This window comes from Ictalurus furcatus, chromosome 28 (genome assembly GCF_023375685.1).
Source record: "Ictalurus furcatus strain D&B chromosome 28, Billie_1.0, whole genome shotgun sequence".
Taxonomy (NCBI): Eukaryota; Metazoa; Chordata; class Actinopteri; order Siluriformes; family Ictaluridae; genus Ictalurus; species Ictalurus furcatus.
In genome coordinates, this window is record NC_071282.1 from 14,699,244 (window position 1) to 14,715,405 (window position 16,162).

At 38.7% G+C, this 16,162-nt stretch overlaps 1 protein-coding gene across 2 annotated transcripts in view; it reads left to right on the forward strand.

The window, feature by feature from the left end:
- The window catches only part of abl1 (c-abl oncogene 1, non-receptor tyrosine kinase), a 37,383-nt gene that overhangs the window by 9,515 nt on the left and 11,706 nt on the right, over window positions 1-16,162 (forward strand). The window contains exons 1-2 of one of the 2 annotated variants that reach the window (XM_053617632.1): window positions 6,345-9,410; window positions 14,015-14,179. In XM_053617632.1, coding sequence (XP_053473607.1) covers window positions 9,326-9,410; window positions 14,015-14,179 — 250 coding nt within the window. In that variant the 5' untranslated portion in view covers window positions 6,345-9,325. Of the gene's footprint in view, window positions 1-6,344; window positions 9,411-14,014; window positions 14,180-16,162 lie in introns of those variants that run through there. The other variant, XM_053617631.1, reaches the window with a different exon arrangement.

Genomic DNA, 16,162 nt, shown 5'->3' on the forward strand with positions numbered 1-16,162 from the left:
TGCTGTTAACATCTTGCTGACAGATACCACAGCACACCTCCAGAGGTGTTGTGGAGTCCATGTCTCGATAGGTCAGAACTGTTTTGGTTGCACAAGGGGACAATATTAGGCATGGGGTTTTATGGCTGATTGAGGTGGGTGTGTGTGTGTGTGTGTATGTGTATATATATATATATATATATATATATATATATATATATATATATATATATATAAATAATTATATAATTATATAATATAATATACATAATGCACAACATTTGTTATTTAAGAAGATACCATCAAGGCACTAGCTGATTCGAATCTATTCCTAGGTCGCGTTTCTCCCAAATGATAATCAGATATGTTTGTAATTAGCTAAGCGATTTGTTTATTGGATATAAAAAGCAGTACGCGTAAGGACAAACCAGCTTCCATGCACAGGTTCCTACCACAAACCATTCACTTCCATTTGCAGACCTAGTTTCTGTTCGAGATCATCTCAGATGTTAGTGTTCACGGCTATCTTATCTGTCCTGTCTGTGTGTTACCATGTTTCTGGGAAACCGGTCCTGCACGTTGGGCCCCAGCTCTGATTCCGACTTTATCTTTGCTGTCGATCCCACTCTTAATTTCTTCCATGTGACTGTGTTTGGTTTTGTCATGTCACCCACGCAGTGATTTTGGAAACAATAGCCTTTGTAAATTCGAAGCTGGGCCAAAAGGATAAGAGATATCGGAGAAGATGAATATCTTGCAGCGTTGTGTAACGTCTCTAACTCTGTCATAAGGCGTGAGGCCCAGATTGATCCAGCAATCTATTTTCCACAGTATTTTTAAAGTAGGGCGTTTATCATCTCATGGTTGAGGGGGGGGGGACCTGCATAAATCTAGCTGATTTATTTCTTTTAAAAGTTACCTGTTGCAAAACAGCCACACGTGACCGTGGCGTCTCGGAGAGCGCATGTTCAAGTCTCATGTTCATCATCTTTAAAGGCGGCTGTAGATCTCGAGGTCTTTGAGATCTTTACGGTTGTGCTCGTAAATTTACACACCCCTTGCAGAATCGGCAAAATGTAAGTAAATAAATAAGAGGCATCATTAAAATTGCATTTTGTTGTTTATTTAGTTCTGCCCTGAATAAGTTATTTCACATAACAGATGTTCATAACAGATGTTTAAATGTAATCCACAAGACACAATACTAATTGAATTTACACAAATGAACCAGTTCAAAAGTTTACACACGCGCGATTCTTAATCCCGTGTGTCGTTAAATGGATGATCAGCGACGCTGTAAATTATTTTATTTTCTGGAAAACATATATAAATATCTTATGTAGCTTCTGAAGGGCGGTAGTAAATGGAAAAAAAATAAGATCTTTAAACAAAATAACAATTTACACCAATCTTCCTGTTCAAAAGTTTACACCCCCTCGGCTCTTAACGTATCGTGTCACCTTCTTGAGCATCAGTGAACGTTTTTACCTTTTGTATTAGTCGTGGACGAGTCCCACAGTTGAACATCATATAGTTGCTGATGCAGAAGATGCTGGAAAAGTAAAGAATGTGCAGGACCTGGAGGATTTTTCTGAAGAACAGTGGGCAGTTTAACTGCTCAGGACAAACAAGGGACTCATGAACAACTTTCACAAAACATAAACACAGTCTCTGATCATCCAGGTAACAACACACAGTATTAAGAATCAAGGGTATGAACTGGTTCATTTGTGTAAATTCAGTTAGGACTATATGTAAACATCTGTTATGTGAAATAGTATATTTAGGGCAGGACTAAATAAAAAAAACAAAATGCAATTTTAATGATCCCTCTTATTTAAAAGAAAAAAAATAATTAACATTTTGCACATTCTGCAAGGGGTTTGTAAATTTATGAGCACAACTGTATATGCCGTGACTGTGATCTGGATTTAATTGGTCAGTCAGTTTGTAACACTTCCAAACAAAAGTAAAATGTGACTTTAAAAAAAAAAAAAAGAAGAAGAAGGAAACACTGACTGAAAATTCATCTTGACTCGTGAGTGTAGTCTCATGCAAAAGCTTCACTGCACATTCGATTCACTGCTCACAAATCCCCCACTCTCTTTGTTAATAAGCACACAAACTGTTGTGCTTACTACATAAGTAACTCTCCTGCTAGCACAGCACACCGTCGTCTCACAGTTACAACATACTGAGGGAAAATAACGATGCTAGACAGACACAAATATTTTTTTCTTGTCAGGATAGAACACCACAACTCATAGCTGAAGCTTTGGCCAGCAGCCAGCTGACTAGCTTGCCATTATTACATTACATTATATTAGCTAGCATGTTCTATCCTATTCACTCAGTTTTCAGGCAACCTAAACATGAAACTGGGCAGCACTCTGGAGATATTATTTCCCTGATGGGATAGCTAACTAATGGATTCATGAGCCATCCCTGCTAATATCATTTTTTGGCTAAGGTGACCTCACTACTAATGTGACCCAGTGTTATTAATTCTCAGCACTTGTGGAATGAAGTCACTTTGGCTATGCTTGTTGGCTCCAAATCGATTAGCGCCTTCCTTTGTGCCCTTCTTTCATTACACGTGTGCCATGCTAGTAAGGATCTTGGCACTAAGCAGGCTAATCCCTGGCCTGAAATGGCCCAGATGCCCAGACGGAATTCTGAGAAGGAACCTAGGATAAACACTGTCACAGCTTGGCTGGTTACTGCATGTCTGCTATTTGGGACTCGCCAGCCTTTTTGCTGGCAAGTGGTGCTGGTGTGATCGATGTGGAGGAAATGTTCGCAAAACATGCTATGAATCATAATTAGGCTTTTTGAGGAGTCATGTTTTTTTTATGTGCCTACAACAACATAGCAGCCTGCAAATATATCAGAATATCATTACGTAATTGTTGACTTGACAGAGCCAACATCCTATTCTTCATAATATTCTTCTTATTCTATTCAAAAATTTGTACTGTTTACATGTGTCTCAATTTTAAAGCTATGAAATTCAGCACAGGTCTACATCCCGTACGGGAATATGGCGCTTGTACTTTGAGAACAGTTCGGTGTTACGGTTGCCATGTGCATCTTTTCCCCCAGAGAAATACATGGGAAATGTTTCCTGGTCCTGAATATATTAAAATTGCATTGTTCCACCTACTGAGAACCCTAGCAACTGATTAACAACCTAGCAACCACCTGGGACCCCATAACAGCCATCTACCAACCTGCTGGGATAACATAGCACCTACCTAAGCAACGCTCAGGCTACGTCTGCGTTAATCCAGGTTCATTTGAAAACACATCTTTTTCTACATGATTTCTATTTCTGTCCACACTGAGCTTTTCAAAAACTCTCCCCAAGTGGATAAATTTTGAAAACGCATTTTTTGTGCCGTCGTGTGGACTGAGAAAAATGATGACATATTCATAGTCTTCACAATTTTACATTGAGGAACACATTATTCTGAAATTGTTCCACAAATTGTAGACGCAGTTTTTCGCACACTGGTGAACCTCTGCCCATCTTTACTTCTGAAAGACTCTCTAAGATACTCTTTATATACCCAATCACGATACTGACCTGTTCCCAATTAACCTCAAGCTGATTCTTTTTTAGTAGCACTTACTTTTCCAGCCTTTTCTTGTCCCCGTCCCAACTTTTTTGAGACGTGTTGCAGTCATCAAATTCAAAATTGCCTTATTTATTTATTTTTTCCTTAAAATTCTACATTTCCTCAGTTTAAACATTTGATATGTTTTCTATGTTCTATTGTGTGAATAACATACGGGTTTGAGTTTTGCAAATCATTGCATTCTGTTTTTATTTCCAATTTCAGACAGCGTACAACTTTTTCGGAATTGAGGTTGTAAACGACGCAGGGCAAAGCTTCTTACATTTTTTTTTTTTTTTTTTTTTTTTTTTTTTTTTTTTTTTTTATTAACGCATGTGAAATGTAAACGTTTTCAAACATTTTAGTGCGGACTAGCAATTTTTGGAAAAATGCTGAAACGGTGTAGTTTAAAGATCTGTCTGGATCGAGTGGGTTTTTTTTCGGACGTAGACGTAGCCTGAAGCAACCCGCTGGGTTAGCGTAGCAACACGTTTTAATGCCTTAAAACATGTGCAAAATGTTTGAAACTTTGAACATTTTAACCTCTTAATGTTTTTAACGATGTCAAATTTACTCATTATAAACTTTCAGAGTTCATCCATGAACTTTAGCCTTCTAGTTGAGACTACTCCTTTCTCATAACTAGGATATGTTGATGATGTAAGTAAGCACTCCAATGTGCTGCCCAGCTGCTTTTTTTTTCCCTTTGCCTGGAAACCGAAGAGTCTCGGCCAGGTATCTAGTTATGTGCTTGAATTCAGAGCGAGAGAATCCAACATGTACATGATCATGTCGTACATAATGTTTATCATCCTGACAGAAACTCAGCAAGTTTTTAGCAAATGTTTGGCTTTCTGTCTTCATACCATGTCAGAGTTGTGATTATTCTAGTGCCTTTATTATAATATAGATGGAGACCAATACGAGTCCCTGAGCAGGAATTCCGAGTTGTGGGGTGTTTTTTTTTTTTTTGTTTTTTGTTTTTTTTTCTTTCCTTTTGTTGTTGTTTATTTTTCTTCCCCCCAGTTTGAGTTTGGAATTATACGAGCTTGAAGAGAACGCAGCATTGCTTTTCCCGAAATCGACGTGGGTCGAGCAGATACCAGCGATAACACCGACGAACAGTCTTGACCTTTTAAAGCAGCATGATGTTTCATCTTTGCGTGTACTGTGTGTTTTTATACAGCGCCGCGTTTGTGTTTGCAAGCGAGTGATGTCAGGCGTGCTGTGATGTCCCTAAGGCGTCCTGCACCTGGCTCATGTTTCCCCTCAACGTTTAGCCATGAAACCCTGCAACCTTGCGTTTTTGAAAAAAAATAAATAAATAAAATAAAGGGTAAGAGTTTCCTTAAAGGGAATATCTAGTTGTGTCTAGGTTTTAATAGGTGTGCAGTAAGTTATTTGCCTTTTATTTACTCGTGCCCTAGGGTTTGGAAAAAGAAGTGAGCTAAAAAGAAGGGTTGAAAAAACAAAGGATTGGAGGGGGTGAGAGGGAGCATACCGTGGACGTCAGCTAACTGTTAACATACTGAGTGTGGCATTATATAAATCGTAATGAAGTGATTCTCCTGTGAGCTCATCACTAAACAATGTGCTTCATGTTTCTCCATCTGAAATCTCCTCCTCCCTCGGCTGTTTCTAAACCTCGCGCTCAGAAGTCCTAAGACTTTTAAAAGGTTCTCAGGTGCTTTATTTATTTATTTATTTCTGTTTAAAAAAAAACAACAAAAGTCTTGGGTTTTTCTTTAATTATTGTGCGAGCTTGGTGCAACGTGTTTTACATTCTTTCTTATTTTTTTTGCATGATTGAGGTAAAAGGTATGATTCTGCATGCAAAAGTGTCATTGCTAATGTAAGCTGGGTCATTTTGTGCATCTAGCAAAAATCTCTCTCTTTTTTTTTTTTTTTCCCCTTCTTCTTTGATATAAATTGTTTCCAGAGTTTGATATTGTCGATGATGCAAACCAGGTGTCTGAAGCAAAGTCCTTTTGTGAAAACCTTAATCCTTTTCCCGAACGTAACGCACACGTTGCTTACTGAACCCAAACCGCTATTTGATGAACAGAATAATGTACTGTTTTCTTATCTCTGTTTGAAGCGATTTAATCAATATAATCTACACGTTTTTGGTATGCCGCTTTGGAACGCTCGCTTTTCGGCCTCCGTTTTTTTTTTTTTTTTTTTTTTTTTTTTTTTTACTGCAAATGAAGTGGTGTAGCTGGAATGCCACGAAGTCCTTGTTGCAGTCTAGGTGGTACGGCTCATTTCATACCTCAGTTCTATTCTCATTCCCTTGGCCAGACTACACACGTGGAACTGTATCATTGTCATATTTTCTGTTGTTTTCGCTCCCTGAAGACTGGAAAGTCAAGAGAATGTCTTTGCGGGCCAACGCGGCTCTGGACTCCGGAGCGGCCCAGGTTCCCGCCTGTCTGGAGACTCCAGTTGACTAGCGTAGAGAGCGGTGATGTCAGCTCCAGAAACATTAATACCTCTTTTCCACATGCTCATGGAGAAGGATCAGAGCCTGGAAATGAATTTTAACTAGGATTTTACATCTCGTGCAGAGATTACTCTGAAAGTGAACTTTAAAAGTGATGTTTCTATACATGTTCAAAAAGAAAGCGCATGCTTTTAAAGTCATCTGTATTTTAAGAAGAAGCAAGCTAGGGTTTGGTTGTTGTTTTTTTTTGTTGACAAATTTAGCGATGTCCTCCATTTGCCCTAAATATAAAAAATTGTGCTAAATAAATAAAGGAATATTCTCCAGCTGTAGTTGCAGGTTGTCGAGTCGTGATTGGAAGTGATCCGTCCAGCTAAATAACGAATAATTGCGCTTTAAAACATACTGATACCGTAGAGCTGGCAAGCGAAATTTTTTCCTTAGCGACACACTTCACTTACCGTGTCTATTGAATAAAGTCTGCCTGATTTTTAAAAGGAATATTTTAGCTAATGGCATAGATGATCTGTTTCTAATTGGAGACTAGTTCCAGCTCTTCATACACTGCTTAATAAATCTAATATAAGGTGACGGAGGCCAGATTTACTAATCCTGATAATCACATTAGCACTGGTTTAGTATCGCACGCTCATCAAAAAAAATATACACCGTATACAGTACGTCGAGACTCAAAACCATAATCGTGATTACAAATGAACGTAGAGAGAAAAAAAAAAAAACTAGTTCAAAGTGGAACTCTCCAGCGAAAAATGTACTCGAGTGAAAGTAAAAACTCGAGTTTTAAAATGTAAATGTTGTTAACTGGTGAAATGAAGTAGTCGTGCTTTCTAAAAACTGTCGCAACATTGCCAAGTTTGCTGCGTAGTTTGCTAATGAATTCATCAGATGTAAAATAACCAGTGTTTACCATTAGCTCGAATTTTACTTGCAGCCCATACAATTACATTAGCTCCTGGTCACAGTGCTAGTGTGACGGAAGTAGCAAAGAACACAGGCTAGTTTAGTCAAATATTGCTAGTTAATGTTGGCAGATTAGTGAAACTTACCTCAGCTTGTTTTTTCAAAGCAGATTCAAGATTTTTATTTGTCACATATACAGTATATAACTTGCAGCGAAATGAAAGCCTGGACAACTCCTCCTTAGACTGTGCATTTAAATAACAAAATTTTTAAAAATCAGAAATGAATACGGAAGACTTGTAGAGGAATGGGGCGCACGGTGGTTTAGTGGTTAGCAAGTCCGCCTCACACCACCAGGGTTGGGGGTTTGATTCCTGCCACGGCCCTGCGTGCATGGAGTTTGGACGTTCTCCCCGTGGTTCCCTCCGGGTACTCCGGTTTCCTCCGCCAGTCCAAAGACATGCATGGTAGGCTGATTGGCATGTCCAAAGTGTCCGTAGTGTATGAATGGGTGTGTGTGGATGTGATTGTGCGATGGATTTGCACCCTGTCCAGGGTGTACCTCGCCTTGTTCCCGATGCTCCCTGGGCTAGGCTCCAGGTTCGCCGTGACCCTGAAGGATAAACGATTTAGATGATGTATGGATGGATGCTTGTACAGGAATGTGCAAAAAAAAAAAAAAAAAGGGACGTACAAAATATGCAATTATGTTACATGTAGTAACAGTACAAAGTGCAGAGTGGGCCTTATGGAGTTCTACTGGATCTGTACAGTTAACATATCGGTGTTGAGGTGTCTGATGGCCTGAGGGAAGAAGTTCCTCCTGAGCTTCTCAGTTTTAGCATTAAATACACTGTGTAGTGTAACATTTATATTCTTTAATTCAAGACTTATAAAATATCATGACCTCAATTTAGTACCTAAAACTAAACCATCCATACATCTTACTAAATGGTTCACAATTCATTTAAAAAAAAAAAAAAAAAAAAGCTTCTAAATTGGATGATCTCATTTGGTTTGTGTTGCGCTCATGTACGTGGAAGAATTCAGTACGTCAATACATGAGAACAATACAATACAACTCGCTAATCAACATTCATAGCCCTGATCTCCATTGATTAAAGACTTCAGGTCATGTTGTTCTTTCTTCTTGTGGTATTATCTCATCCTCGGGGGGACGGGACATCCAACATGGTCAAACAATTCGGACAATTTTCATTCGGTTAGAACGTTGTCAGTGCATGCTTCACAAATTATAACCTTAAAAGTATAAAGGTATCATCACTTGACTGATGACATACAGGCCATAATTTAATTAGTCAATAAGACACAACTGAGGTTTTTTTTTTTTGTAATGCTCAGATATTTTGGATTTTATTCAATTTTAATTCAATTTATTCTTTTTTTTTTGTTGTTGTTGTTGCTAGTTTTCAAACCATTCCTGTTGCTCGGTGAGCCTCGTTGCTCAACTCAAAGCAAAACCGAGGAATTCTTGCCATGACATTTTAGAGCACACTCGCCATTCTTCTATTCTTCCAAGCTGTAAACATTTGAGAAGCGAGGGATGAAGGGGCTAAAAAACCGTGCCGTGCGACAAAAGGCAGATTCCTGCTCCAACTGTCTCAGAGCCTGACTTGTGGCCAGAGAGAGTGCCTTGGTGTCCTACTCTGTTGATGTGTGTGTGTGTGTGTGTGTGTGTGTTTGAAAGTGTGTATGTTTCCAAGTGTGTGTGTGTGTGTGTGTGTTTTGGGGGAGGTGGGAGGATCCAGCCAGCTGATGTCATTCAGTCCAGCAGGCAGCGCCTGAAAGGGGCCCTTTGTTGGCAGAGAGCAGCTCCAGGACTCGGCTTCTCCTGCTATCGAGCTCCCAAGACGTCAGAATGGCACAATCGAGACAGTACCTCTTCATGACCAACTGTTAACTTTGCTCCTTGATCAACTTGGGGGGAAAGAGTTGTTTTTCTCCGCTGCCCGCCCCCGTGTTTGGATGTTTTTTCTTCTTCTTCTTTTCTTCCAGTAAGAAACGATTAGGCAGAGCTGGAATGGGGAGAAAATGGAGCCTCTCGCACAGGAAAGTCGGTAGAAGAGATCCGTAAAAGTCATAAAGTGGATGCAGCTGTGGAGTCTTTGCGATGTGGATACCAGCTTTCACTTTGAAAAAGTGATCTCTTCGTTTTCTTGACTTTGTTATTCACTTTTTAAAAAGCTGCTTCTTTTTTTTTTTTTCCTCCCCTAAATGGGTTTAGATCGTTAGTCCGTTTTTGGATGACCGATAACTAAGACGTTAACCTCGGCGGGAAAAAAAAAAAAAACAAACAAACCCTAAAACAGACTTTTTCCCTTTAAAGCAGGATTGTACAAATCAAATGAAAATGTTGGAAATCTGTCTGAAATTGGTGGGGTGCAAATCAAAAAAAGGCCTTTCATCTTCCAGCTATAACCTTACCAGAGGTAAGAATTTGGGATTGCGTTAGCATGGCTTTTTGTGTGTGTGTGTGTGTGTGTGTGTGTGTGTGTGTGTGTGTGTGTGGTGGTCTTCATGAAGAATCTGTTACAGACGAGTGTAGTCGAGGGAACTCTGGGTTGATGGTCTTCTGAAAATCATAGGTTTTGGCAAATCTCGAGGCCTCTGAGCTCTTCTCTGCCTGGCTGTTTGGAAAGTGGAGGAGGGGGGGGGAGAGAGAGAGAGAGCAAAGCCAGACACTCTGGCTCACAGCAGAAGAATCGGGGGGAGGTAAAAAGTCAGGGAGGAGAGAATACTAGGAAATCTGACTCCAGCCTGATTGCCTGCATATGTTCAGTGTAAGCAAACGTTCAATTGTGTATAGAAATTCACACTCCCCTGTGTACTTATAGGAAAAGGTGTTCTGCTTCATGTTTACACTTGTGTTTGTTGCCACGGGGTTCTTTCCAAAAAGGGAGGAAAATGGTTTAAAACTTTTCTGGACTTTCCTTAGATATTTAGCAATTGAGGAGTTTTTTTTTTTTTCCCTTCTTTTTTTCTGGGAAGGGCATGTTTCATGTGTCCTATTGCGTAGTGTAGTTGGTTACCAGTAGAGGGGAAAAATGTGCAGTTAACCTGAAGTCTGAAAGATGAAAAAAAGAAAGGTAAAGTGAAAATATGCACACAGAAAAACGACAAAGAAATAAAGACACCTCAGTATGATTATGCCCTTAAAATTGTTTAAACTCTTTAAATGTTATCTTTATATTTTACATCAAATTTATTTACATATTTATAAATATTTACAGTTGTCCTTATCGCTCGCCCGTTTTAAAATTTATTTATTTATTTATTTTTTGCCCATCTGTCTTTTTTGGGATTTTGCCATCCCTCTACCTGGTCCAGTCTTCACTCATTTTCATGTGTGTGTTTCCTCCTCCATCTCTGTTTTCTTGGTGCATGCTCCACTAACTAACCGTGTATTTGGTGTCGTGACAAAGGAGCCATGTGGTAAGCCCAAAGTACGCTTTATACCCTGAGGGAAAATCAGAAAAAAGAATAAGAAGAAAGGGGGGGGGAGACACTTAAAGCTGTACTTTCGATTTTCATCAAATTAGTCCTCTTTGGTTTTTTTCTTGTTCATTTTAAACTAAAAAAAACCTATAAATATCTTGTTTTGTCCTAGATCCAAACAATAAACACATGAAGGGAATTCGAGGTTAGGGTTTTATTTATCCAGTCAAGTTTATCCAATGGTCTGTGTCCAGATGTTCTACACACAGCAGCAGGATGAATGCTGAAGCTTTCACTATATAGTTAATAAAGGCATCAGTATTATCACACATCAGCTTTTGGAAGATGTTTGTACAGTTAGATGTACTGTATTTTTGTTTCACGTCTATGTTTGAATGTTGTGCAGTGATGTAGAAGATCATCAGTGATCTATACTAAAGCTCCAGGCCATGGGTAAACCTCACGAGCCTTTTACAGTCGTGCAGGAGGTTTTTTGGGGGATTGTTGCATCCAAAAATGCTTGATTTTACTCTGACTTTTTTATTTTTCTTTGAAATTTGTGATGCAAGTTATTTTTGTGCTTTTTTTTTTTTTCCAGAAAACTTACTTGAATTGGCGAAATTGCAATTGCACGAAATTGTTTTGCACATTTTTTTTTTATTTGTATTTTTTCCCCCCACAGTGATGTTTGTTGGTAAACGAGACCTTTTTTGCTGTACTCGTAGACGATGCACATGAATCGAAGAGGGCTTTGGCTGAATGCGCGTCGTGGTGATGTCACATGATTGCAAGCTCAGGATAATGCAGAGTTCGCTTGATTTTTGCGTTCATTTCCGCGATTGCAAAAATCACGAAATCCTGGACGGACTGAACAGTTAAAAAAAAAAAAAAACCCCAACAACATATGAAATACATCTATATTCTATAACTATCAATTAATCTTACTAATAATCACAGCTATATCGTTATACAGTGTAAGTTGCTAATTTCAGGATGTAGTTTCCATGTTACAAGTTTGAATCATTTTACAGCAGCTTATATTTTTGAGACTGAGTAATAATGAGACTTTGATAGAGTCTTTATTGATCACATATACATTACAGCACAGGGAAATTCTTTTCTTTGTGTACCCCAGCATGTTAGGAAGTTGGGGCCAGAGCGCAGGGTCAGCCAAGATATGGCGCCCCCTGGAGCAGAGAGGGTTAACTCGGGGCCCAACAGGGCCTTGCTCAAGGGCCCAACAGTGGCAGCTTGGCATTGCTGGGGCTTGAACCCGTGACCTTCCGATCAGTAACCCAGAGCCTTAACCGCTAAACTGCCACTGCCCACCCAGAATCTGTTTGTATGGTACTGATCCATATGACTAGTCAGTTAAAAAGAAATCCCTTTTTTATTTTTTTTATTCACTTGAACAGAAACAAAAAAAAGAAAAGAAAATACACTCCGGAAGTCAAATGACCAGATGTACACTGACCTCTGAAATATGAAGTTCTTGCAGTGATGTGAGTCACCTCGAAAAGCCTAAAAATAGTCATAGAAATTCTGAGCTGTTGGGCAAATTTGGCTCAGATTACAATGTGTGACTCTGTGTGATTATCAGAGGAAGTGGAGGAACATGGAGAGATACCCCCGAAGGTCAAACCCCTTAATCTTCTGCTGTGGACGTGTCAAAACAAAACTCAAAATAGAGCTAACAAACAAAAATCCGGTGTGACAGAGTAAAGATAAATGTTCGTGTAGATATTGAGAGCTGGCTGGAGTTTAGCCCTCTGAAGAGAGTTGATGGAGAAATTTGGTTGTACTGGTGTACGCCGAGCTCCTAATTGGATCTGGTATTCAGAGTAAACGTCACAGGATATTGTGAGTGCGTAGTGTCGTGTCGGGACGATTAAATCGTTATGTCGCAAAAGACTAGTTTGGATTGCTGTTTAATCAGTTCACTACCAGAAACGTAGAAATTTACACACGTTTACGGAAACGCAGTTTAAACCGGAGATTGGGAGATATAAAAACAGAAATTGAACACAAAGTGAAACAGACATAATAATAAAAAATATATGACTCCTATTAGAACTCTCTGTACAAACAGTAAACATATCTTCTTATAAGGTTTAAATTGTAACAACTCCTCTACGAGTTATCGCTCAAAAACACGCCAACAAGAGCAGATCATTTCCCTCCGTCATAAAACATAAAACAGGAGACGAGCTAATTGACACGTGAATCTGGTATGATTTGCGCAGGTATTTTGAGCTCTTTGATGTTAACTGACATTTCCTTTCAGTTGAAAGTGGTAAAAGGATGAAACGTGTCAAATCGAGCACTTTTGAAATAATGTTAATGGTTACGATTAGGAAGTTTTTCTTGCAACTGCCTCTGCCACCAAGCAGTTCCTGACTACACGGCTAATAATATTATTACACCCTCACGTACTCTGATTAAACCTGAAATGGTGGAAAAGCTCTTTTTTTCTTCTTCTTCTTCTTCTTCTTTTTTTTTTTTTGTATGTTTGTCTTTAGTTCTGGATGACTTAAATAGTTTATTTTTTTAAAATATTTTTTTTAATGGAATATGGTGAGCAGGGGGAAAAGTGCAATATCGTTTAGGTATCCAATGTTATTGTGTGCAAACAAGCAAAATCTTCTTGGTTTTATCTGTTCAACTTGTGAAATTTTGCCGTTTTTGTTGTTTCAGCGGGATAGATTAGATTGGCTAGGCAACATGTGTATATATGGTTGACTTTAGTCTTCAGAGCTCAGTCTTGTCTGGTGCTCGATTTGGAGAAAGGGATTCATGCTGCGTTTACTCCTCTGAGCTCTGATCGCATACGACCAGCCTGAACTAGACTACGTGAATCCTTTGTGCTCTTTCTGCTCTCAACCCACATTGCATCTTCTGTCACACACAAGTTGATTTAATCGCACGTTCCTCAACGTCCCTAAATCCCTGAACGTCACGTACTGCCCCTTTAATTCGATGAGCCGGGGGAGGATTTACCCAACTAGCTGATGTGAGAATATCCAGCCCTTGTTTGTCTGGTTCTTGCTTAACAGGAAAATCACAGCCAGTTCTCTGTCATTTGTTTATCTTCCAACTCTCGCTGCCTCATTTCCTCGCCAGAGCTCGTTCTCATGTCTCATCCTACAAAACATGTTTTTCAACATCAGTTGATACCAATTAAGCAACACACAGTTGGGAGATGATAACAAATAAGATCAGTGTTGATGTAAGAATAATCGAGTGTCTGAGCTTAATCAAATACGTGAACAAAGGTTTTCGCCAACACTTGAAACTTTATATTCGGAGATGGTTTATCAGGTTTAGATTATTAGATTGAAGCAACGTGTTAGTTGTAGAAGTGCCCTCAAGACGAAGGTTTTAGGACAGCTAAGATCTCTGAAGGCTTTTTACATTTAGGAAATTCTTCATTATTAGTCGGAGGGATAAACGAGACCATGGTTATGGCTGAGAAAGCTGATTTAACTGTACAGGTTGCGAAGTTGTTTATTTGTTGTTGACATGTTTGTATTCCTACTTATTCATTGGTTTGTCCGTTTTGCATTTATTTATTTAATTTTTTTAATTAAATTTTTTACAGAAGCTCTTCAGCGACCGGACTTTGAGCCCTCTGGTCTGTCTGAGGCGGCGCGCTGGAACTCCAAAGAGAACCTGTTGGCAGGACCTAGTGAAAATGACCCCAATCTGTTTCTAGCACTGTACGACTTTGTTGCGAGTGGTGACAACACGCTCAGCATCACTAAAGGTAAGACAGCAGGGTGTTGTGTAATTGACGCTGTAGCCCATTCTGAAGTGATCGTGAATGTCTTAACTCCTACTTCCTCCAAAGGCTATAGTCTTTTTTACAGTCTTACAATGAGAACTACAAGAAATAAGCAGCAAAAGCCAACCCCAAGTTTGTAACGTGTGTATTTGGAAACGAGCTCCAAACTGTTACCTGACGTAGTAATAAAAACTTGAAATCTCTACCATAGCCATGATTTTATATACAGCACTAACTTCTGACGTTTTATTCCTTTTGAGGTACAGTTGAATACAGAAAGTAACCTTAATATGTTTAATATTTATGCTTGACCTACATTTATAAGCACCCTTGTAATTTGTCAGTTTTTTTCCATTCAGAGTTAAGACAGCGCTTAGACACTAAGTCAGAGACTCACAGGAGCAAAGTGTCCATCAGTTGTTCCCTTCAGTACTGTATTTTGACAGACCCATTAAAGTAAAAATTTTCCACTTCGGTTTGGAGCAACAGATTGGATTGCGCTATTGTTTTCACACTAATGTGTAGGCTTGGATTTAGTAGTGCGATCGGTTTAAGATCAACTCAGTGATGAGTCAAGATTGTTTATTTTTTTCCTCGGAATCTTAATATTCGTTAACAGTAGTGTGCGTCAATGAGCGTACTGAACTATCAAGTTTTCTTCTAGTTCTGTTTTCCTTTTCACAGGATCTGATGAAACAATACCCATAAACACACTCCTCAAAACCCCTTACTGAAATCTAAACCATTCTCTCTGAATGAAAGAGCACCGGACAGTTTGTTTGTTAAGGAGTTAAGCGAGCGGCCCAGCATGTCCATTCTGGGCAGCTGAGTGACGTCACTGTCTGGAAATCCACATATTTACCTCACATTCTCTATCTCCCCTCTGCTTCCTTTATCACGTGCAACATGCGCGTTCTTTCCACTCGACTCGCTGAAAAACAATATGGCAGCTGCAGCTGTGGCCGGGCTAGTCACGGCTTTTCGTGTGGAGAGCTCTTGCTTTACACGTTTTTCATTTTCCTGAATTTACACGAAGAGATTAACTGCACAGAATAGATACAGAATGTTGATGGTTTTGTAAAAGCACTGTTCATACTAGCAGAAATAAAATAATCACGGTATTAGTGTGGAGACTTCAACAGACTATTTATACCACAATGGGACCAAAAAAGTAGTTTCAGTTTTTTGAGCTCTGAAATGGTATAAAAGTCTTTTAAAAATGTGTGTGTGTGTGTGTGTGTGTATATATATATATATATATATATATATTCGCAAATTTTTTGTGAGACCATTTACACAAGAAAATGAACGTCCAAGTAAGAATTTCCCCCCCAATTTTTTTTTTTTTTTTTGAGTAGACTCGCCAATGTGCATCTCGAATGCTCGGCATATATATATAATATTATTTATATTATATATATATATATTAGATTACACTGTCAAATTTAAACAGCTTATTTATTTCAAATACACACACATTTAATGGAATTTAATCTCGTTGTACGTTAATGACTCGAAAGAAATTGATTCAAAACAAAATCTATAAATTACGACAAATAAGACTAGCCTCTCAATTAGGACAAATAAAATAGAACCTTATAAACAGGAGGAAATGTTAAGGGGCGGTCACAATACTCTTTTCTTTCATTGACTTTAGGGCTGCAACTAACGATTATTTTCATAACCGATTAATCGGACGATTATCCGATTAATCAGATGGGGGGGAAACAATAACATTCAATAACATTTTTCCATTTATTTCAAATAAAATCCACAAACTGAGTGTTACAAATCTAGACTTCAGACTAAAACTTTACACTGAAACAACTATTTGTCCAATTATTTATATAATATAATTTTTTTTTATGAATAAAATCTTGCGCTCCCACTGTTTATCACCGTGTCTACATTGCGAGTGAGGAGAAGTGGATCACTTATAGATCACTCCCGTTATAATAAAGGACA